The 24,597-nt window shown below is 37.6% G+C and overlaps 1 protein-coding gene across 4 annotated transcripts in view; it reads right to left on the bottom strand.

Moving 5' to 3' along the window:
• The window catches only part of TUBGCP5 (tubulin gamma complex associated protein 5), an 83,202-nt gene extending 59,151 nt beyond the window's left edge, over positions 1-24,051 (bottom strand). For 3 of the 4 annotated variants that reach the window (XM_032843085.1, XM_032843087.1, XM_032843086.1), the window contains exons 1-6: positions 23,879-24,051; positions 21,472-21,525; positions 21,247-21,355; positions 14,956-15,052; positions 14,439-14,518; positions 13,900-14,035 (exon numbers count right to left, since the gene is read on the bottom strand). In XM_032843085.1, coding sequence (XP_032698976.1) covers positions 13,900-14,035; positions 14,439-14,518; positions 14,956-15,052; positions 21,247-21,355; positions 21,472-21,525; positions 23,879-24,024 — 622 coding nt within the window. In that variant the 5' untranslated portion in view covers positions 24,025-24,051. Of the gene's footprint in view, positions 1-13,899; positions 14,036-14,438; positions 14,519-14,955; positions 15,053-21,246; positions 21,356-21,471; positions 21,526-23,878 lie in introns of those variants that run through there. The other variant, XM_032843089.1, reaches the window with a different exon arrangement.
• Between the last annotated feature and the right edge of the window lie 546 nt (positions 24,052-24,597).

Below are 24,597 nucleotides of genomic sequence, written 5' to 3'. Positions count from 1 at the left end.
CCCCCAATAGCCAAAGTAACCTTGAGGGAACAGCAAAACTGGAGGTATCACAATCTCAGATTTCAAACTATAGTACAAAGTTAACAGTAATCAAAACAGTATGATACTGACACAAAGATCAACAGAATAGAACTGAGAGACTAGAAATAAATCAACACTCACATACTCAATCTATGACAAAGGAGGCAAGAATATACAATGGGGAAAAGACATGAAATTAGAAAACCTGGGTAGCTACATGCAAAATAATGAAACTGGACCACTATCACAAAGATAAACCAAAAAATGGATTAAAGATCTAATGGAAGACCTGAAACTACAAAACTCCTAAAAACAACACAACAGAAACAAAAACAAAACATAGGCAGTATCTCCTAGACATCAGCCCTAGCAATATTTCTCTAGATATGTCTCCTAAGGCAAAGGAAACAAAATAAAAAATAAACTATTAGGATTATGTCAAAATAAAAAACTTTTGCACAGAGAAGGAAACCACCAACAAAATAAAAGGGAAACCCACAGGATAGAATAAGATACATGCAAATGATATATCCAATCAATAAGGGATTAATATCCAAAACATATAAAGAGTTATACAACCTAATACAAAAAAACCCCCAAAGAATCGGATAAAAAAATGGGCAGTGGTCCCAAATAGACAATTCTCCAAAGAAGAAATGCAGATGCCAGACACATGAAAAGATGCTGAGCATTACTAACTTTCAAAGAAGTTAATCAAAGGAAATGTAGGAAGGCAATGTAATCAAGGAAATGTAAATTAAAACCACAATGAGCTATAATCTTACTATGCAGAATAGCTATGTGGAGGGGCTAGTATCAAAAAGATAGGAAGTAACTGAGCAGAATACCTAGTATCAAAAAGACAAATAATAAGAGGTTTTGATGAGGATATAGAATAAAGGGAACCCTTCTGCACAGCTGGTGGGAGTGTAAATTGGTGTGAGAAAACAGTATGGAATATTACCTCAGAAAATTAAAGTAGAAATACCAATGACACAGTAATTTCAGTTCTGGGTATTTACCTGAAGAAAATGAGAACATTAATTTGAGAAAATATACGCCCCTCTATTTTTGTTGCAGCATTATTTACAATAGCCAAGATGTGGAAGTAATCTAAGTCACCTAAGTGACTGTCAATAGATAAATGGATAAAAAAGATGTGGTATATATAGACAGAATGAACTATTATTCTGTAATAAAGGATAATGAAGTCTTACTATTCATGACAACAATGATGGACCTAGAGGGTCTTATGCTAAATGAAATAAGTCAAGAGAGAAAGACAAATATCATATGATTTCACTTATATGTGGAATCTAAAAAATGAAACAAACAAAAAACAGAAATAGACTCATAAATACAGAGAACTAACCAGTGGTTGCCGAGGGGAGAGGGATGGGGGGAGATAGGTGAAACAGGTGGAAGGGATTTAGAGGTACAAACTTCCAGTGATAAAATAAGTTATAGGGATAAAGACTACAGCACATATAGTCAAAATATTGATATAGTATATAGTCAAAAATATTGTAAAAACTTTGTATGGTGACAGATGGTAACTACATTTATTGGTGGTGAGCATTCTCTAATGAATACAATATCATGTCACAGCTGTACGCCTGAAACTAATATAATACTTTATCAACTATACTTCATTTAAAAAAAAATCAAAAGAAAGTAAAAAAGACTAAATGAAGAACCAGGTAACCCGTAATTTGTGGTTTGCCTGCTTCAAAAAACTTGGGATTCAAATTTACATTTTTGTTTACATTTATTTGCTTACTGACATTTTCTCATGTTGGTAAACACGTTTAAAAACTTTTGTTAATGGTTTTCATTAGCTCCTATGAGGCAAATAATTACCTATCCAAACTCATTCTTTAAAATATCACTTTGCATATTGTTGGCTTTCTGTGAAACTGAATTTTGGTGCAAGTAATATTTAAATATTACCAAACAACAGTGACTTTATTTTTCTAACTTAAAATGAATTAAATAACATATAGTGTGTTCTTAGTTTCAGAGGTAGAATTTAGTGATTCAAGTTGCATATAACACCCAATGCTTATTACATCAAGTGCCCTCCCTAATGCCCATCAATCAGTTATATCATCCCTCCAATCACCTCCCCTCCAGTAACCCTATTTGTTTTCTACAGTCGAAGAGCCTCTTATGGTTTGTTTCTCTCTATGATTTCCTCTTATTTTATTTTTCAATCCCTTAAGCTCACCTGAAAAACTGGTTAACTTTTAAGGTACTTCTACAAACAGTAAATTCTATATGAGTCCAAAATTTAAAATACAGGCATTAAATATGAATCCGTATTAAGCAGAGTTCAGCCAAAAATAGTAAAAAGCTATTAACATATCAAAGTACTCTTTTGAGAACCACACTACTTTCAAATATAACTAAAATCATTTAGTTAAATGATCTAATAGTTCTGGGATCTCAAATAGGATTCTAATTCATAAACATCTATCTCAGTGTTTTCTAAAGTGTGATCTATGACAGATTTCAGAATCACCTAGAATGTTAGTTTAACATACAGATACCTCAAACTGAACCTACTAAACATCAGACCCCCTGAGTAAGGTGCCCCAGAAACAGTGTTTTATAAGTTTCTACAGGTGGCTTCTTATGCATAATAAAATTTTAGAAATAATTACTTTTAAGACCACAAATATAAATTCTCCTAAGTTGTCTCGACTCTAGTCAACTTTTCCTGCCTCTCAGATAAAGGTGTTCCATCCTTTAGGTTCTCTAAATCATTACACTTTATTTATAGCACTTACCACACTGAATCACAATTTACCTGTTAACAATATAGTTTTCCACACTAGACTGTGAGTTCTTCATAGGAAGTAATCATGCTTTTTGTTTTTGTATCTTTAGCCCAACAACATCTAATGAACACCAAGAGCTCAATGAATCTGGTTAAATGAATAGATGAATACATGAAAATTCACAGTTCTAAAAAGAACATGTGACTTTCACTTGTCCTTAGGATGAAAAAACTTACCCATTTCAAACCCCAAATGGTATAAAATTAGCATAATATTAATCTGCCCAATAATCAGTTAAAATTTGGGAGGGGGCAGTGAGGAAAACAGAATGTTTAAAAATTCTAGATACACCTTTAAAACTTCAGCTTTCTTAAGTTCTTCAGTCTCAAAAAAGAAAAGAAAAAAAGAGAGAAAAGCCCCATGGAACCAACAAACTATAATTAGTAAGTTTAGTAAGAATGCTGGATATAAGAGCACTTTATGAAACCCAACAGTGGTCTTGTACACCAGCAATAAAACAAAAAAGGTATCATTCACAGCAAAAACTATGAGCAGATATCAAAATTAACAAATACTTACGATTTTTATAAAAAGAATTTCCAAATCTATTAAAATGAAAAATTAGAATTAATGTAGATATTCTCATAGTAAAAATATCAAATCTCCCCAAGCTAAATATGTAAATTTAATGCAATCCCAATAAATTCCAGCTGGATTAAGAAGAATTTACTGCCTCTAAAAAGTCATGGAAGAATAAGAGTTCAGGGGCCTGGGTGGCTCAGTGGGTTAAGCCGCTGCCTTTGGCTCAGGTCATGATCTCAGGGTCCTGGGATCGAGCCCCACATTGGGCTCTTTGCTCAGCGGGGAGCCTGCTTCTCTCTCTCTCTCTCTCTGCCTGCCTCTTGGCCTACTTGTGATTTTTCTCTGTCAAATAAATAAATAAAATCTTTAAAAAAAAAAGAGTTCACAAATAAAGTCAACTTTTTTGTTCTAATACATTGAAATTACTTAAATACATGCGTAGATTATATTATATATGACATATATGATATATAAATACTGTATATAAATTTTTCCCTTTTTTTAACTTAAATTTTCATAGTTAACATATAGTGCAATATTAGTTTCTGGATTAGAATTCAGTGATTCATTACCTAAAAGAAACACCCAGTGCTCATCATAAGAAGTTCCCTCCTTAATACCCATCATCCATCTAGCTCAGTCCCACTTGTCTCCCTCCATCAAACTTCATTGTTCTCTGTCATTAAGAGTCTCTTAAAGGTGTTATATGCAACTAATGAGTTCTCGAACACTGCATCAAAAAGTAATGATGTACTGTATGCTGGCTAACTGAACATAAAAAAAAAAAGTCTTTAATGGCTTGATTTCCTCTCTCCTTTTTTTTTTCTTTTCCCCCTTCCGATTCGCTCATCTATTTTCTTTCTTAAGTTCCACATATGAATGAGATCATATGGCACTTGTCTTTCTCTGATTTATTTCACTTAGCATAATACACTCTAGCTCTATGCATGTTATTGCAAATGGTAGACTGCTTTCCTTTCGATGGTTAAATAATATCCCATTGTGTGTACGTGTGTGTGTGTATGCGTGCCACATTGTTTCAAATTTTTAAATATTCAATTAACATTCAGTGCATTATTAGTTTCAGAGGTAGAATTTAGTGATTCATCAGTTGTGTATAATACCCAGGTTCATTACATTACACGCCCTCCTTAATGCTCGTCACCACATCCCTCCATTCACTTCACCTCCAGCACCCTGCAATTTACTTCCTATAGTTAAGAGTCTATTATGGTTTGTTTCCTCCTATGATTTTGTCTTATTTTATTTTTAACTCCCTTTCTCTATGATACTTTGTTTTGTATCATAAATCCCACATTTATGAGTGAAATCATATAATTGTCTTTATCTGATTGACTTATTTCCCTTAGCATAACACTCTCCAATTCCAGCCATGTCACTGTGAAGGACAAGATTTCAATTTTTGATGGCTAGGTAGTATTCCTGTGTGTGTGTGTGCGCGCGCGCGCGCGTGTGTGTGTGTGTGTGTGTGTTTGCTATAAACACTGGAGTGCAGGTGCCTCTTCAGATTACTAAGTTTGTACCCTTTGGGTAAATACTCAGTGGTGGAGTTGCTGGGTCCTAGGGTGGCTCTATTTTTACCTTTTTGAGTAACGTCCATACTGTTTTCCAGCATGGCTGTACCGGCTTGCATTCCCACAGGCAGTGTAAGAGGGTTCCCTGTTCTCTGCATCCTCGCTAACATTTGCTGTTTTCTGACTTGTTCATTTTAGCCATTCTGACTATGTGAGTTGGTATCTCACTGTGGTTTTGATTTGTATTTCCCTGATGCCAAATGATGTGGAGCACTTTTTCATGCGGCTGTTTGCCATTGTATGTCTTCCTTGGAGAATGTCTGTTCATGCCTTCTTCTCATTTCTTGACTGGATTGTTTTTTGGGTGATGAGTTTGAAAAGTTCTTTACAGATATTAGATACCAGCCCGTTATCTGACAGAACATTTGTAAATGTCTTCTCCCATTTTGTAGATTGTCTTTGGTTTGGTCAACTTGTCCTTTGCTATGCAAAGCTTTTCTCTTGATGAAGTCCCAAAAGTTCATTTTTGCTTTTGTTTCTCTTGCCTTTGAAGATGTGTCTAGCAAAAAGTTGCTGTGGTCAAGGTCAAGAGCTGCCTGTGTTCTCCTCTAGGATTTTGATAGATTCCTATCTCACATATAGGTCTTTCATTCATTTTGAGTTAATTTTTGTGAAGGTGTAAGACAGTGGTTCACTTTCATTCTTCTACACATGGCTCTCCAGTTTTCCCAGTACCATTTGTTGAAGAGACTGTCCTTTTCTCATCAGATATTCTTTCCTGCTTTGTGGAAGATTAGCTGGCCACACAGTGGAGGGTCCATTTCTGGGTTACCTATTCTGTTCCACTGATCTATGTCTGTTTTTGTGCCAGTACTATTCTGTCTTGATGATTACATCTTTGTAATTTTGCTCAAGGTCCAGAATTGTGATGCCACCAGCTTTGGTTTGCTTTTACAACTTTCCTCTGGCTATTCGGGGTGTTTTCTCAGTCCATACAAATTTTAGGGTTGTCTGTTTCACTTCTGTGAAAAATATTGATGATATTTCCATAAGGATTGCATTGAATGTGCAGATCACTCTGGGTAGCACAGACATTTCAACAATGTTTGTTGTTCCAATACATGAAAACAGAAAGTTTTTCCATTTCTTTTGTGTTTTCCTCTATTTCTTTCATAAGTGTACTATAGTTTTCAGAGTACAGATCCTTTACCCCTTTGGTTAAGTTTATTCCTATGTATCTTACAGTTTTTGGTGCAAGTGTAAATAGGAACAATTCCTTGATTTCATTTTCTGTTGCTTCATTGTTGGTATACAGAAATGCAACTGATTTCTGTGTATTGATTTTACTTCCTGCCACATGACTGAAATCCTGTATGAGAGCTAGCAATTTTGGGGTGGAGCCTTTGGATTTTCAACATAGAGTGTCATGTCATCTGTGAAGTGTGAGACTTTGACATCTATTTTGCTGATTTGGATGCCTCTTATTTCTTTTTGTTGTCTGATGCTGAGGCTAGGACTTCTAGTACTATATTGAGTAACAGTGGTGAGAGTGGACATCCCTGTCATGTTCCTGACCTTGGGGGGAAAGCTCTCAGTTTTTCCCCCTTGAGGATATTCACTCTGGGCTATTTGTAGATGGCTTTTATGATACTGAGGTGTATTCTCTCTATCCCTACACTGCACAGTTTTTATCAAGAATAGATGTTATATTGTCAAATGCTTTTTCTGCATCAAGAGGATCATATGGTTTTTGTCCTTTCTTTTATTAGTGTGATGTATGCACATTGCTTGATTTGTAGATGTTGAACTGGCACAGGAATAAATCCCACTTGGTCCTAGTGAAAATTCCTTTTAATGTATTGTTGGATCCTAATAGCTCGTATCTTGATGAGAATTTTTGTATCCATCTTCATCAGAGATTTGGTCTGTAATTCTTTTTGGTGGGGTCTTTGGTTTTGGGACCAAGATAATGCTGGAGCACCTGGATGGCTCAGTTGGTTAAGCGTCTGTCTTTGGCTGAGGGTATGATCCCAAAGTCCCGGGACTGAGTCCCGAAATCAAGCCCCACATCAGGCTCCCTGCTCAGTGGGGAGTCTGCTTCTCCCTCTCCCTCTGCTCCACCCCCTACTCATACTTTCTCTCACTCACTCTCTCAAATAAATAAATAAAATCTTTAAAAAAACAAAAAAGGTAATGCTGGCCTTACAGACTGAGTCTGGAAGTTTTCCTTCCATTTCTACTTTTTCAAACAGCTTCAGAAGAATAGGTTTTAATCCTTCTTTAAATGATGGGTAGAATTCCGCTGGGAGGCCCCCTGGACCTGGACTCCTTTGTTGGGAGATATTTTATTACTGCTTCAATTTCCTTGCTGGTTATGCATCTGTTCAGGTTTTCTATTTCTTCCTGTTTCAGTTTTGGTAGTTTATGTTTCTAGGAATGCATCCATTTCTTCCAGATTACCTAATTTGTTGCAATACAGTTGCTTACAATATTCTCTTATACTTTTTTGTTGTTGTTGTTGTTTTTGTTTGTATTATCAGTGTTGGTTCTGATCTCTTTATGATTTATTTGGGTCCTTTCTCTTTCTTTTTGATAAGTATGGTTAGGGGTTTATCAATTTTGTTAATTCCTTCAAAGAACCAGCTCCTTGTTTTGTTGATTTATTGGGTTTTTGTTTGTTTGTTTGTCTCTCATTGATTTCTGCTCTAATCTATATTATTTCTCTTCTCCTGCTGGATTTAGGTTTCATTTGCTGGTCTTTCTCTAGTTCCTTCCGGTATAAAATTAGTTTTGTATTTGAGACTTTTCTTCTTTCTTGAGAAAGGCTTGCATTGCTATATACTTCCCTCTTAGGACAACCTTTGCTTCCTCCCAGAGGTTCTGAACTGTTGCGTTTTCATTTTCATTTGCTTCCATGAATTTTTAAATTCTTCTTTAATTTCCAGGTTGACCTGTTCATTCCTTAGTAGGATACTCTTTATCCTCCATGTATTTGTGTTTCTTCCAAATTTTTCCTTGTGATTCAGTTCAAGTTTCAAAGCACACTGGTTTGAAAATATGCAGGCAATAATCCCAATATTTTGGTACCAGCTGAGACTGATTTGTGATCCTATATGTTAATTATTCTGGAGAATGTCCCATATGCACACAAGAAAAATGTGTATTCTGTTGCTTTAGGATGAAATGGTCTGAATAGATCTGTGAAGTCCACCTGGTCCAGTGTATCATTCAAAGCCCTTTTTTTCTTATTGATCTCTGCTTAGATGATCTGTCCTTTGCTATGAGTGGAGTGTTAACGTCCCCTACTATTACTGTATTATTTTCAATGAGTTTATTTGGTTTGTATAATTGGCTACTCCCAATTTAGCAGTATAAATATTTGTAACTGTTAGATTTTCTTATTAGATAAACCCTTTAATTATGATACAGTATCCCTCTTCATCTCTTATTACAGTCTTTGGTTTAAAATCTAACTTGATATAAGGGCTACACTCCAACTTTCCTTTGATGCACATTAGTATGCTAAATGGTTCTCTATCCCCTCACTTTTTTTTTTAAGATTTTATTTATTTGGGGCGCCTGGGTGGCTCAGTGGGTTAAAGCCTCTGCCTTTGGCTCAGGTCGTGATCTCAGGGCCGTGGGATCAAGCCCCGCATCGGACTCTCTGCTCGCAGGAGCCTGCTTCTCCCTCTCTCTCTCCCTGCCTGCCTCTCTGCCCACTTCTGGTCTCTGTCTGTCAAATAAATAAATAAAAAATCTTAAAAAAAAAAAAAGATTTTATTTATTTGACAGAGAGAGAGAGAGAGAAAGAGGGAACACAAGCAGGGGGAGGGAGGAGGGAGAAGCAGGCTTCCTGCAGAGCAGGGAGCCCAATGTGGGGCTTGATCCTAGGACCCTGGGATCATGACCTTAGCTAAAGGCAGACACTTAACGACTGAGCCACTCAGGTGCCTCCCTCCCCCTTCAATCTGGGGGTGTCACTGGGTCTAAAATGAATCTCTTGTAGACAGCATATCAGGGTTCTTTTTTTTTTTTTTTAAGATTTTATTTATTTATTTGACAGAGAGAGATCACAAGTAGACGGAGAGGCAGGCAGAGAGAGAGAGAGAGGGAAGCAGGCTCCCTGCTGAGCAGAGAGCCCGATGCGGGACTCGATCCCAGGAACCTGAGATCATGACCTGAGCCGAAGGCAGCGGCCTAACCCACTGAGCCACCCAGGCGCCCTCAGGGTTCTTTTTTAATCTACTCTGTTACCCTGTGTCTTTTGATTGGAGCATTTAGCCTATTTACATTCAGAGTAATTAATGAAAGATAGGAATTTAGTGCCATTGTTATTACCTGTAATGTCACTGTTTCGATGTAATGCCTTTGTTCCTTTCTGGTCTTTGTTACTTTTGGGCTCTCTTTATGCTTATAGTACCCCTTTTAATATTTCTTGCAGGGCTGGTTTAGTGATCACAAATTCTTTTTGTTTCTGTTTGTTTTGACAGCTTTTTATCTCTCCTATTCTGAATGACAGCCTTGCTGGGTCAAGTATTTTTGGCTGCATTATTTTTCTCATTTAGTATGTTGAATATATCATGCCTGTCCTTTCTGGCCTGTCAGGTCTCAATAGCCAGGTCTGCTGCCAACCTTATGTTTCTACCCTTTGAGGTTAAGAACCTCTTGTCCCGAGTTGCTTTCAAGATTTTCTCTTTATTTCTGAAATTTCTAAGTTTCACTATTTTATTTCAAGGTTATTGATTTTAAGGGTGATTTTCTGTGCTTCCTGGACTTGAAAGCCTATTTCCTTCCCTGGATTAGGGGATTTCTCTGCTTTAATTTGTTCAAATAAACCTTCTGCCTCCCTGCCTTCCTTTGGGACCCCAATAATTCTAATATTATTTTGCTTTATAGTATTGCTGATCTCTTGAATCCTCCCCTTGTGATTCAGTAGTTATCTCTCTCAGTTTCCTTATTCTCCATCATTTTGTCTTCTATATCACTGATTCCCTCTTCTGCCTGATTTATCCTAGCAGTTAGAGCCTCAATTTTTTAATTGCATCTCAGTAATACCCTTTTTTATTTTGACCTTATTATATTTTAGTTCTTTTATTTCTCCAGTAAGGGATTCTTTACTGTCTTCTATGCTTTTTTCAAACCAGGCAGTAGCTTTATATTCATTGTTTTGAATTCTAGTTCTGACATCTTACTTATCTCCATATTGATTAAATAACTGGAGTGAGTATTGCCTTTTGTCCTCTTTTTTGGAATGAGTTCTTCCACCTTGTCATTATGTCCAGAGAACTAAAGATGAAAGAGAGGGAAGATACAAAAACAGCAACAACGAAACCAGAAAAATACACACTATACAAATCAGTAGAGAACAGAAACCAAAGGAAAGGAAAGAAAGAAAAATAAGAATAAATCAAGCAGAAAGTTGAACAGAAAAATAAACTATATCGTGGGTGTATTTTGTTTGTTAGAAGAAACTAGATCCCAAAATGGGAAAGAAAAACTTATATACACACAAAAATGTGGTTGAATACAATGAAAGGAAGCCAAAAATGAAAAAAATATTTATAAACCTTAATATTTTATAAACCTAAAAAAATGAAAATTAATAAAGACACAAGTCAAGAATTGATATTTTAAGAAAACAGCTGAAAAGGATAATAAAATATAAAACTGAAGGACTAAGAATGAGAGCAGAAAAACATACATTAATCAGAAGAGAACAGAAACCAAAAAGAAAAGAAAAGGAAAAAAAATGGGAATAAAATCAGATATGAAGTTGAACAGAATATTAAACTAGATCCTGGGTGTATTTTGGTCTGTTTATTAGAAGAAACTAGATCCTAAAATAGGTAAGATAAACTTATGTATATACATAAAAATTTAGTTGAATACAATGAAAGGAAGCAAAAAATAAAAAAATACATATATAAACCATAAGTGTAAAAATAAAAATTAAAAATGACTTAAGGAAAGCATTGATAAGAAAATAGCTGAAAAGGCAAATAAAATATAAAACTCAAAGACTAAGGAATAATAAGAATAAACCACAAATGCTACATAAACTGGAGTTTTACAGTTCTGTATTATCAGTAAACTTACTATTTACCAGAAGTTGCTGACAGACTTCTGGGCGAGGGGCCTGTTGAAGATTCCCTGGTGTCTTTGCCTGGGTGGAATTGTACCGCCCTTGCCAGGGGGCCAGGCTCAGTGTATACAGATCCAGACTGCACTATGTAGTGCTATTTTGCACCTTGAAGGCATTTTGCACTGATGTGGGGGATGAAAACGGTAATGCCCCAATCTCTAGACCCAGAGCTGAAAGTTCATGCCTCCTACTTGTCAGTGAGCCCTCATAGAAGAAGAGGAGGAGTCAATCACTCATGTCTCCCTGGCTTCTGTCCAAACTATGTGTTCACCCAGCCTGTGATGAACATTTTTATCTCAAGCAAATGACCCTGATTCGAGTTTCCAAACTTATGGACTCTTGTGGCACGCACCCACACCACACCTTCTGGGGGATGGAGGAGGGTCTCCTTGTAGTTCTGCCTCTTGCTGGACCCCTGCTCAGAAAGTGGTGGCACGACCATGCAGCGGTTTGCAGTTTATGCCAACACCAAGCAGAAAGCCAGCACCTGAACTCACTGTTTGTAACCGGTTTCTTTGCTCAAAAGCTTGGGATCTCTGCTGCACTTAGGCACTCCCTTTCTTTTTGTGACCCTAGGGATCCTGAGACCATGCTGTCTCACCTGGGATTCCACCCTGCTCTGCCTCCTGAGCACCTTTCAGGCAAACTTCTAAAAGTTCCAATTTTGTACTCAGCTGCTTATAAGACATTTTGGTACCTGGCTTATGGAGGGTCTCTCCCGCAGTGGTTTATCTTGGGATATATCACCTCAGATTCATTTCTCCACACCTCCTACCTTACAAAAAGTGGTTGTTTTTCTATTTGTAGAATTGTGGCATTTGTTTTCTCAGATCTCTGGTTGCAGGTTTTTAGAATGATCTGGCAATCATCTAGATGCTTTTAAGGGACCAAGAGGCCCTGAGGGAAACTAAGATCTCCTATTCCCTTGCCATCTTACCTCTGTTGCTTACCACATCTTATTTATTGGACATTTGGGCTCTCTCCATAGTTTGACTATTGTTGATAATGCTGCTAAGCCAATTTTGAGAAAGTATAAAGGAAGTGATGGGGAAACTTGCCTTCTTGTGTTGCAATACATTATTATAAAGCCATATAAACAAAAACATTCTGTTCCTCAGCAACTCAGACTGAAGGGAGAGAACAGAGTGTTCAGAAATACATATATATATGAAAATTTGATGTATAATAACAGAATCACAGAACAGTGTGGATAGAATGGGTTATTTACTAGATGTTTCTGGGAAAACTGGCTCATGATATTGAAGAAAGGTAAGTTAGACCCTTTAATCTCAGTTCATACGTAAAAGTGGACCTGCTGGTCACTAAAGACCTAAACATAAGCTATAAAAAAGCAAACAGAAGAAAAATACAAGAGAATGTTTTTGTAGAAAAAAATATCAAGACCTAAATGTTTACCGTATCATGAAAAAATTTACAGGTCTGAGTACAACAAAATAGCGAAAAATATCACAGATTTTGTTTGAAGTATCTCATGAAAAATGTTAATAGTAAGGTGACCAGATAACTGCAATGTCTACACCTAGGAATTAATATCTAGACATACAACGAACTCTGATGGATGGGGCTGGGAAGGAAATCATGAAACCCAAAAGAAAACAGGCAGAGGGTATCAATGGGAACTTCACAGAAGGGGCAAGACTAAAGGACCTAGGAGCCACAAGTACTTATCCTGAACACTCAGACAAATGCAAATTAAAACAAAAACAGCCCAAATCAGAGAGGTGGATCTTACCAAGTAGGGAGTAGACTGTAGGCCAAGTCCATAATGGGCATGGCACTAGGTAGAGGGGGCAAAAGCAGCTCAGCGACTGTCCACAGGGAAGTGATAATTTAAATGTGGTACTACAAACTGCAGAAACCTATACAGCAGTTAGGGGTAACAGAAGAGATGTTCACAGAGTTGACAGAGGCAGATTTAAAACAGAGATAAATAATAGAACAAAGTCTGCACACGGAGTAATACCAGTACGTAATTTTAAAACAGAAAGCACTGACCAATAGAGTGTATTTTATAAGAATGTGACTTGTGTGAGAACACAGGTATCAAATGCATTACAACAGGCACCTAGAACTGGGCTAGCCAAGAAAGGGAATGGGGAGCAAGAATCAGAAATAGCAGAACAGATGACATAAACCAAACTAAAAGTTCCTGCATAGACTAATAACGGCCACACTCTGCCATAAAGGCCTGATATAAAAATTAAAAAGGAAAGGATAGAAAAAATAAGCCAGAAAATCATTAGGATGCTAAATCAGCTTTAAATACTCTTTATATTTAGCAAGGTTCGAGTTCAGTGATCAGTCCGGTTACATATCCCAGCTTCTGGGGTTAGTTTCACAGCTACATGATCACAGAAATACCAATGTCACTAGGACTTTGTTTCCTTACCTACAAAAGGAGGAGTAGGATTAGATAATCTAATCTCTGAGGTTGCTTCCAATTCTTTCTAGAGTCTACCCATTCATAGTTCTTCACTAAAACTCAAACATTGCAATTTAAAATTCAATTGTACCAATCTTTTTTCTTTTTATTTGGTTACTAACTTTAGCAAAGTCAACCCTCCTCCAATAAAAAACAAACTAAAATATTTAGGATTAGTAAAGTTCTCTGAACTATAAAAAAAAAGAACAGAATTTCACTCTAAATCACTTCAACATTAATTTTGTAGTGCCACTTCTTAGACACTACAGATCTACTAATGGTTTAAAAAGATTTATGAAGATGGCAGAGCTTTTCATATCTTAAATCACACAGAACTGATTCTCAAAGCATGCTTGTACTACCGTAAGAAAATGATGCATCTGAGATACACAGTACCTTTCCAGCTGACACAAGGCCCCAGTTTTCTGTTTTGATCTTGATCTTCTAACGGTGTCCTGTCCACCTGAATCCCAGAATCTTCTCTACTTAAGGGATGTTGACCATCTTCATCTTCGCTGTCTTCAGACCAATTCTGATTAAAAAGGGAATACATCTTACTCTTAAGAATGTATGGTGACTGGAGCTATTTAGATGAAAAGATTAATAAAATTTCAGAAAAAAAGCAAAAACTACACCTAATGACACTTCTTTCTAAATGTGTTGAAAATTACTATGATAGCCTGGAATTATTTTTGGTGGCAAAACCTCCAAGGTTAAAAGATACTCCTTCAAGGATACTTACTTTCATTCCATTCAGCTTCCTAGTACTATTGATTAAGTGCAAAATCTTAATAAATCTTTGATAATAAACTACTCTAATTTAGTGAAGAGTGTTTTTGCTTTAGTTAAGTTGCTCTAGGGTGGAAGGAGCCACAAAAATAATGTATCCTTTGGCATATATTTATATTTTCAATAACAAAACTATTGCCACTTACTGGTGTGTCTACATTTGGACCAAGATCAATTTCTTCACCTTCCATCAAGTATTTTCCCCAGTCAAAATCATCTTTCTTTTCTAAAATGTAACAGAAAAATTTTATCAGCATTATCACAAATATGTGGGGGAAAAGACCTCCAAACTATAGGAAAAAAGTCTAACAAAACTCAAAATAAAATGCACCCAGGAGATGACAAAGTTCAAAAATACTGAAACACTCAATAAACTGATATTCTAATACATTTTAAAATTTAACTTTATCTTCAAAGTGATTTTTCTCTTTATATAATCAAAACTAAAGTCAGAACTTAAAATTTTAAATTATTTGTAATATGCAATTTGTGATACAATTTGCAATATAAATTGTGTTTGCAATACAAATTTATACAATTTGCTATACAAATTTGTAATACAATTTGCAAATGTATCCAAAGCAAGAGAAATTTTTACAAAATGTCTGATAAGTATTAAAAACAATTTCACTTTTGTTATATATTAAACATTTGGCAACATACCCACTTCTTTATCTCTTGGTGTTTCCACATAATTGCTGTTTGAAGGAGAATCAGATAGACACAGAAGAAGTGACAGTATGGAATAATGTGCATCTGTCTTTAAAACAAAAAATGAAGATATGAATCACTGAGGTTGGTGAGAGCTTTCAAAAGTAGTTTAAGAAAAGATAACCCCTTGTCAATTATGTCCCCAATATTTTTTCTAGTTTGAGAAAATGTGAATTGTATCTAAATAAATCCTAATCTCTAAACCTTTTTTAGAGTTCAAATGTGTACACATAAAAAACATGTCAAAAATGCTTTACCTGGGCTAGGCAAGATGGCAGAGGAGTGGGGGACTCTGTTTCAACCAGTCCCCTGAATTTAGCTAGATTATCTACCAAGCCACTCTGAACATCCATGAAATTAGCCTGAAACGTAAGATTATGTGTCTGGATCTCTACGAGGGCAGAGGATCATCAGTCAAGACGTATGAAGGACATAATTTTGACTGCATGGGTAGATGTCAGAGGATAAACAGAAAGGGGAGGGAGCTACCAGAAGCTAGCCACTGGAAAGCAATACCCCGGTATAAAAGTGTCCTGTGCCTGGGGACCAGTGACAGCTTCCAGAGCAGTGGTGGTGGCATGGGAAGGACTTGATAACAGCACCTAAACAGAATCTAGGAGCTTAAGGGGAAAATGTCAGACCTGGGTAGCTGCAGGTGTGGACCTGTGTCCGCAGACCCAAGGGGCCCACCACCACCACCGGTTCTGTGACTGCCCATGCCCAAGAGGACCCAGCACAGACCTGGGGGCTAGCTGCTGCCACCTGCCCAGACTGGGATCGCTCATGGTTTTGGAGGCACAAGGGGCAGAAGCAACTGGGGGCCTGGGTCAACCACTGAGAGGATCGCTGGGGACGTGTACCACCTATGGGAGCCTGCAGTTTTCAGTGGCGCTTACAGAGGGGGAAACTGTGTGTTCCAGAGGATTCAGAAAGGATCAGACTGTGGCTTCTCTCTTCTGGGGCAGAGGTCTGGATGCAGACATTTTCCTTTGCTCTGACCCCTTGAAAAGGTACGAAAGCCAGAGAACAAAAGCCATCAGAGAACAAAAGCCCAAAACACCAGTTTCCACAGAGCCCAAACCCTTGATAGGGGGCAGGGCAACTACTCCCAAGCAGGATTGCCTGAAAAATAATGTGGCAGGCCCCTTCCCCAGAAGACAAGCTGGAAGAACAAGAGGAAGACAACCTGAGGGTCCTCTAAAACTGTAAAACCATGGACGGGACTGGAGGAGATTATGCTGAGTGAAATAAGTCAAGCAGAGAGAGTCAATTATCATATGGTTTCACTTATTTGTGGAACATAACAAATCGCATGGAGGATATAGGGAGATGGAGAGGAGAAGGGAGTTGAGGGAAATTGGAAGGGGAGGTGACCCATGAGAGACTATGGACTCTGAAAAACAACCTGAGGGTTTTGAAGGGGTGGGAGGTTGGGGGAGCCAGGTGGTGGGTATTAAGGAGGGCACGTATTGCATGGAGCACTGGGTGTGGTGCAAAAACAATGAATTCTGTTACGCTGAAAAGAAATTAAAAAAAAAAAAAAAAAGAAAGAACGAAAACAAAACAAACTGTAAAACCCCAACACCAGGGGAAAATAGTATATTGAGCACTGGTCTTGCCTCATAGCCTGTGTATTTCTTAGATACAATTTTTTAAAAAATTCTTTCTCATGATTATTCTGTTTTTTTTTTCTTTTTACCTACTTATCATTCCAACTAGATGTTTAATACAACATATTTCATAGTAATTTTTAACTTGTACTTTTTCACAACAATACTTTTTTCTTTTTTTATATATAGGGATATAAGCTTCCATGTAGTCCTTTTTCCCCTATTCAGTACTACCTTTTTTAATCTCCCTGTAACTCTGGGAAGTAGTGCTCTCTAACAAAGGGAACAAAAATACACCCAGGAAGAACTGAAACACCCTACCTTGACTGAGAGATTATAGCCTCCTTCACCTCACCATCCCCTGCTTTTTTTGAACTTTATAAAATCTTATTCTTGGGTTTCATTTGGCTGGGTTTTTTTGATAGGCTTCTGATTGCTCCACATTTTCCCAGAGTGCACCTTGCCTGGGTTGTAGTTGATATTTTCAACTCCATATATCCCCTCAACCACCACTCAACAGAATGACAAACAAAAAAAAGAAAAGAAAGGAAAAAAAAAGAAACAGACACAATGGCCTTTCCTGCAGACCTAATGGATATGGATATAAGCAAGATGTTTGAAATAGCCTTCATGGTAACAATTATGAAGACGATAGACAGCATTGAGAAAACCACTGATGGCAACACAGAATCTCTAAGGGCAGAAATGACAGCTAATCAGGCTAAACTTAAAAATGCTATGAATGAGAAAGAGTCTATAATAGATACTCTAATTGCTAGGGTAAATGAGGCAGAAGAACAAATTAGTGATCTAGAAGATAAACTGATAGGAAGGAACAGGAGGAGGTCTGGAACCAACAGCTTAAAATCCATGAGAACAGACTTAGAGAAATCAATGACGCCATTAAACGTTCCAATGTCACGATTTTGGGGATCCCTGGGGCAGGGATGAAGAGAGAGAGAGGACTAGAAGATATATTGGAGCAAATCGTAGCTGAGAAGTTCCCTAATCTGGGGAAGGAAAGAAGCATTTGTGTCCTAGAAGCAGAGAGGATGCCTCCTAAGATTGGGAAGAACAGACCAATGCCCCCGCATGTAATACCAAAACTCACAAATCTTGGAACCAAGGAAGCCACCCTAAGCACTGTTAGGGGGAAGAGATTCCTTATGTACAGAGGAAGGAATGTCAGAATAATGTCAGACCTGTCCACAGACACATGGCATGCCAGAAAGGGTTCTGTATATGGGCCAGTACTCTAGAAATACAGAACAATGATGAAAGAAATTGAGGAAGACACAAAATGATGGAAAAATATTCCATGCTCATGGATTGGAAGAATAAACTTTGTGAAAATATCTATCCTCCCCACAGCAATTTACACTTCCAATGCCATCCCTATTAAAATACCATTGGCATTTTTCAAAGAGCTGGAACAAACAAACCTAATGTTTGTATGAAATCAAAAAAGATGCCGAATCACCAAGTGAAGGATGAAAACGAAAACCACACCCGGGGGCATCACATTGCCTGACTTCAAACTATATTACAAAGCTGTGATCACAAAGACAGCATGGTATTGGCACAGAAACAGACACATAGACCAAGGGAACAGAACAGAGGCTCCAGATATGGACCCTCAACTCTATGGTCAACTAATCTTTGATAAATCAGGATAAAATATCCAATGGAAAAAAGACAGTCTCTTCAATAAATGGTACTGGGAAAATTCGACAGTTAGACATAGAAGAATAAAATTGGACCATTGCCTCAGACCATATCAAAGATAAACTCTAAATAGATGAAAGACTTCAATATGAGACAGGAATCCATCAAAATCCTAGAGAACACTGGCAGTTACCTCTTTGACATTGGCCACAGTAACTTCTTCCAAGACATGTCTCCAAAGGCAAGGGAAACAAAAGCAAAAATGAACTGTTGGGACTTCATCAAGATAAAAAGCTTCTGCCCAGCAAAGGAAACACTCAACAAAACTAAGAGGCAGCCCATGGAATGGGAGAAGATATTTGCAAATCACATTACACGTAAAGGGCTCATATCCAAGATCTATAATGAACTTTTCAAACTCACACTCAAAAATAAATAACCCAGGGGGCGCCTGGGTGGCTCAGTGGGTTAAAGCCTCTGCCTTCGGCTCAGGTCATGATCCCAGGGTCCTGGGATCGAGCCCCACATCGGGCTCTCTCCTCGGTGGGAAGCCTGCTTTCCCCTCTCTCTCTGTCTGCCTCTCTGCCTACTTGTAATCTCTGTCTGTCAAATAAATAAATAAAAATCTTAAAAAAAAAAAATAAATAAATAAATAACCCAGTCAAAAAAGGGCAGAAGACATGAACAGACACTTCTCCAATAAAAGACATATGAATGGCTACACAGACACATGAAGAAATGTTCAACATCACTAGCCATCAGGCAAATACAAATCAAAACCACAATGAGATAGCACCTTACACCAGTTAGAATGGCAAAAATTAACAAAACAGGACACAAATTGTTGGTGAGGATGTGGAGAAAGGAGAACCCTTTTACATTGCTGGTGGGAATGCAAGCTGGTACAGCCACTCTGGAAAACAGTATGGAGGTTCCCCAAAATGTTACAAATAGAGTGACCCTATGACCCACTAGTTGAACTAATAGGTACTTACCCTAAAGATACAGATGTAGTGAAAAGAAGGGGCACCTGCACCCCAATGTTCATAGCAGCAATGTCCACAATAGCCAAACTGTGGAAGGAGCTGAGATGCCCTTCAACAGATGAATGGATGAAGAAGATGTGGTACATATAACAATAGAATACTACTTAGCCATCAGAAACAATGAATATCTATCATTTGCATCAACATGGATGGAACTGGAGAGGATTATGTTAAGTGAAGTAAGTAAGCTGAGAAAGACAATTACCATATGGTTTCATTCTTACATGGAACATAAGCAATAGCACAGAGGGCCATAGAGGAAGGGAGGAAAATCCAAAAGGGGAGAAATCAGAGAGGGAGATGAAACATGAGAGACTATGACCCCAAGAAACAATCCACAGTTTTCAGAGGGGAGCAGGGTTGCAGGAAGGGATACCAGGGTGATGGGTATTAAGGAGGGCATGTGCTGTGATGAGCACTGTGTGTTATACTTAAACTAATGAATCAATGAACACTACATCAAAACTAATTATGTACTACACAGTGGTCAACTGAACATTAAAAAAAAAAAAAAGTTGGTTGCCTAATCAACTGAGCCACCCAGGTGACCTGCCATTTTTTAAAAATTAATATTATGGTGTCATAGGGTTTAAATTAGTAAATCCTAAAGTCTAAAGTCTACCCAAGGAGCTATGTAAAATAAATCAAGAAAAGATCTAAAAAAGATTTACCTTCTCTTTAAAAGTGGTCCTTTCAGGAATAATACACAGAAGTGTATTTCTAATCTTTAGGGCATAGAGTCAGAGCTCTATGCAACTCTCTTTTCCCGAAGTATTTTTATAGCCTTTCCCTAAATTGATAGACAGTTTCAAAAATTATCTAAAGCTCCTTCCTTATGAAGAAGGAAGCTCTCTTCTTTACCACTTCCTACAGTACAAAGGGAAACCCTAATGATTATAGAATACCTCACAGTATTTATTGTGAGGATGAGTTAACAGATGTGCACAATAAAGGGTTTACTCAGGATGCCTGAGTTGCCCAAACTCTGAACATCTCAAAGGTCATTAGGACTGGCCCTTGACTAGCTCCTGAGAGATAACCTCTAAGCTCTTGAAATATCCTCCTGAGAAGAATGTTTCTGTATGCCAGAGGCTTTGGGCCATGCAGTATCAATTTGACTAGTTAGCTTACGCTAACAATGTGACTTACATGAACACATTTTCTTATGCCTGAGGTCCTTGGTTTGACCTCTGGGGGGCTGGAGACTGAAAAGCTATGGTCAGCCACATGTGCACTGCACATCCATGTGAATGACCCCCAACCAAGATGCTAGACACCAAGGCTCAGATGAACTTCCTTGGTTTGCACACTTTGCACATGTTGTCATATGTTATCACTGGGAGAATTAAGTGCATCCTCATGCAACTCTATGGGGAAGGCACACCTGGAAGCTTATACCTGGTTTCTTCTGAACTTTATTCTATGTATCTTGTACCTTTGATTATTTTTAAGTCCATATCCTTTTACTATAAAAAACCTAACAGTGATGATAGCAGCATTTTTAAAGTTCTGTGAATCCTTCTACTGAATCATCACGTCTAAGGGTGATCTTAGAGACCCAAAACTGAACATGAATGTGCTTAGGATAGTACATGGCATTTGGTTAGCATTACATAAGTAGTTATTATTACCAAGTGCTGAAAAGCCATTTAAAGGTTTTAAGACAGCCAGATGGTACTATTATTTGTGCTGATCTCTGATCTCAATTTCCAGAGAAGGTTCATCTAAGGAGAGAATTAAACAAAGACATGCTTTTTCAACACTGAGTTTGATGACAATGCTTAAGTCAATTTCCAGAAGGTTCTGCTCCAATTAGCATATAATTATAAAGCAGAATGAATGTTTAAATAGTTAACAGAAAAAAGGTGATGATAATAGATTTGAAACAGTATAATACATAGATGTCACAATATAATGCATACCTTTGTTTCCTTTATGCTCAGAAGTGATGCATTTAGAAATTCTTCAGTTAATCTCTTCCAACTAGCAGCTTTGCTGAGATCAGAATGAATGATGAATTTTTCATAAATTCTAAAATATATTAAAAAATAAACCAATAGTTAAAAACTTACATTAATAAAAAGATCTACAAGTAAATACATATATTCCTGAATATACATATGAATATACATATGAAACTAACTTACCCTTCTATTGTCTTTTCCACTTTGTGGCTGTTAACATCCAAGAAACGATGAAATCTAGAAGATAAAATGCAATTCTTATATGAATCTTGTCATATACTTAAGTGGACTAGTCACAGAGCCCTACATATCCCTACAGATATACTGTATTCAGCAATATTACTTCCAGGAGTGCCCCTCTCCTCCTATTACCTCTACCATCCAGGCAAACAGCCACTCAGTGGTCTTAGAGACTGCTCAAGCACATGTCATCTTTAGCCTCCTTTGTCCTCTGATTTCCTTATCTTCCCATAATGCCCTGTATATAAGACCATCACAGCACATTCTATAGCAGGGGTTCCTAAACTTTTTATGCCATAGTGAAGCCCACAGAAGTTTAGGGATCCCTTCTCAGAATAACGTTTTTAAATCATAAAATGAGATACAAAGAAAACCAAGTATACTGAAATATAGTTGTGAAATATTTTTTAAAAAGTTTGCTGATATAGTAAGATACATATTTATTAAAGCATTAAATAACAAGATCTAGCAGTAGATCCATAACTATCATTAAAGTAGTAGTAAAAAATATTTAGAAATATCTGCCACAACTTTGTGATGTGAACTATGTGATTTTTACATTTGACACAGTCATAGGTAAACCAGTATCGCTTGTTGCTTTCATTCATAATTTAAGAAGATGCTACTTTTTAGTTAGAGGTTAGTGTTAATTTTTTTTCTTGTCCAAATTCATAACACCCGAATTCTATCTTCAGGCTCTCAGGTTAAAAACTCCTATTCTACATCATATGTAATTAACTTTTGTCTCAGTTTTCCTTTAGGATAGAAGCTGGATCTCACTTATCTGAATTTCTAGGGCCTAGAACATGGCCACAATTAAAAAAAATAAAACCAAACATGAATAGTTCATTTTTCTGATGGATTAAAGCATTATAAAATTGTAATATAGCTCAACCAACTATTCTTTTCCATTTTTTAGTATCAAATACAACAATCTGTATTTAAAAGAATTTGCTTACTAAATAATATACTTAATTCTTTCACAGTAAATGGCTGAGTAGAACACTACTTCAACCTATTATTATTTACTTTTTTTTAATCTTTAGTTTCTCAATGTGTAAAAGGAGATAGTAAATTCTAATGTCTCTCCCAAGTCTGAAATCATGTCCATCTACTTAATGCCATTGAGAAATTAATTAAAAGAGAAATTATTTGGGATATAGCACTTAAATTTCCATCTTATATGATCTATTCAGACAGTTATAGGTTACACTTAAGAATTGAGCTTATTATTTTAGAAACTTGGTGAGCTTTTAGACTAATTGTTCTCATTATAAACCAAGTAGGTGCTGTATGTATGATTGTTAAGGCTGATATTCAAGATTACAGATACTGAAAAACTGTTTATTATTCAAGATTTCTACTGTTAAGTGACGCCTAGATGGCTCACTCAGTAGAGCACCTGCCTTCAGCTCAGGTCATGAGCTCAGGGTTCTGGGATGAAATTCCTCCTCATTGTGCTCCATGCTCAGGGGGAGCCTGCTTCTCCCTCTGCCTGCTGCTCCCCCTACTTGTGCTCTCTCTCTGACAAATAAATAAATAAAATCTTCATTAAAAAAGAAAAAGAGTTCTACTGAAATTAAACAGGCAGAATATTAACACTGAACATTCTTTTAGAAATATTTCCATTACAGATAATGATGACAGTAGACAACTTCCATAAATAAAAATAAGAGCTCTGACTTCACCTAAATATCTAAACCAGATAAATCTTGAAAAATTACATGAGAAACTATATTAGAAGTTGTATTATTGGGTGGCTTAGGACTATGTGCCAGGAACTGTTCTACGTGTTGGGATAAGAAATGAACAAAACAGACCAAGATCCCTAACCTCGTGGAACTTAGATTCTAGCTGGAGGTAGCGGTGAAGGAGACAAACAGTAAACAACATACAAGTTATCCAGTGAATTATGCTGTGTTTTTGAAAAAGAAAAAAAGAAGAAGGTAAGAGAAATCTGGAGTGGCCCAAGAAGAGATAGGGTATCAGTAAGAATACAGTGTTAAGTAGAGTGTAACCATTATTCTGCTCTAAAATTTCACTTACCAATCCATCCAAAAACTGATCTGCAGCGCATCATGCTAAGCGCGTTGGTGGAGCAAGGAACAAACACAGACCCGTTCTCCAGAAGCGCGCTTCTAAGGATAAGGACCTCGACAACCCACAACCTACTCTTTCAGTATGCTTGTGTCACAGAGACAGGGATCCAGGAGGCATTAGGGCACCAGGTGCTGCGGGAGCAGCAGGGCCCGCGAGAGCTTTGCTGGGGGTGGGGAAACCCGGCCGCGCGCCCAGGATACTGCTTGATCCCTTCCTGTCCCTAGCCTCGGCCCAGGAGCCGCGCCCCCACCTGAAGTTGGACCAAGCAAAGTGCAGGGCGAGCTGGAAGTTAGGGTCCGCCTCATCCTGAAGGCCCGCCACATGGCGAACGAGCTCGCGAACGTCGCGCTCCTGCTGCGGGTCCAGTTGGCCCCAAGGCAGTGTCGGCCGAGACATATTGCCGGAACTCCCACCGCAAAGCAGCTCGGCAGTGTTGTGCACGTTCTCGCGAGCGTTCACGCTCCCGGTGCTTTGCGACTCCGAGAAGCTCAGGACGCTGTCGCGAGAGTTGGTCCTTGCTGGCGGTTCCCGTTTGCGTTTTCCAGCTTCATCTCGGTATGTTTAGGAGCATGTTGAAAGAGTTAGCCGTTAGATTAATAATAGTAATGATGATGATAATAATAATAGCGTGCTTAAAGAATTAGCCGTTAGGTTAATAATAATAATAACAACAATAGTAAAATAATTGATCATCTCTGGCAAACCTTGGTTGTGGTTTAACTTGCGATATGTCGAGAGCAGCCAGTTAGTTTTCATTTAGTGCACTTATTTTCATCTGCATTTCAGATCTCGTGACCAGTTAGTTGTCCATTCTTATCCCAGCTTTAGTTTCTCCTTCTAGTGGTAATCTCTAATGATCTCTCAGTTTCACTCTGTCTCCTCATGTCACACGACCTGGTCCACACTACAGCAGATGTCAGCAAAAAGTCTTGTCTGGCAGAGGCAGACAGTGAGCGCTACTCCACTATG

Source organism: Lontra canadensis, unplaced genomic scaffold (assembly GCF_010015895.1).
Source record: "Lontra canadensis isolate GAN:19392208 unplaced genomic scaffold, GSC_riverotter_1.0 scaffold135, whole genome shotgun sequence".
NCBI lineage: Eukaryota > Metazoa > Chordata > Mammalia > Carnivora > Mustelidae > Lontra > Lontra canadensis.
This window is presented reverse-complemented; position numbering and strand designations above follow the sequence as displayed.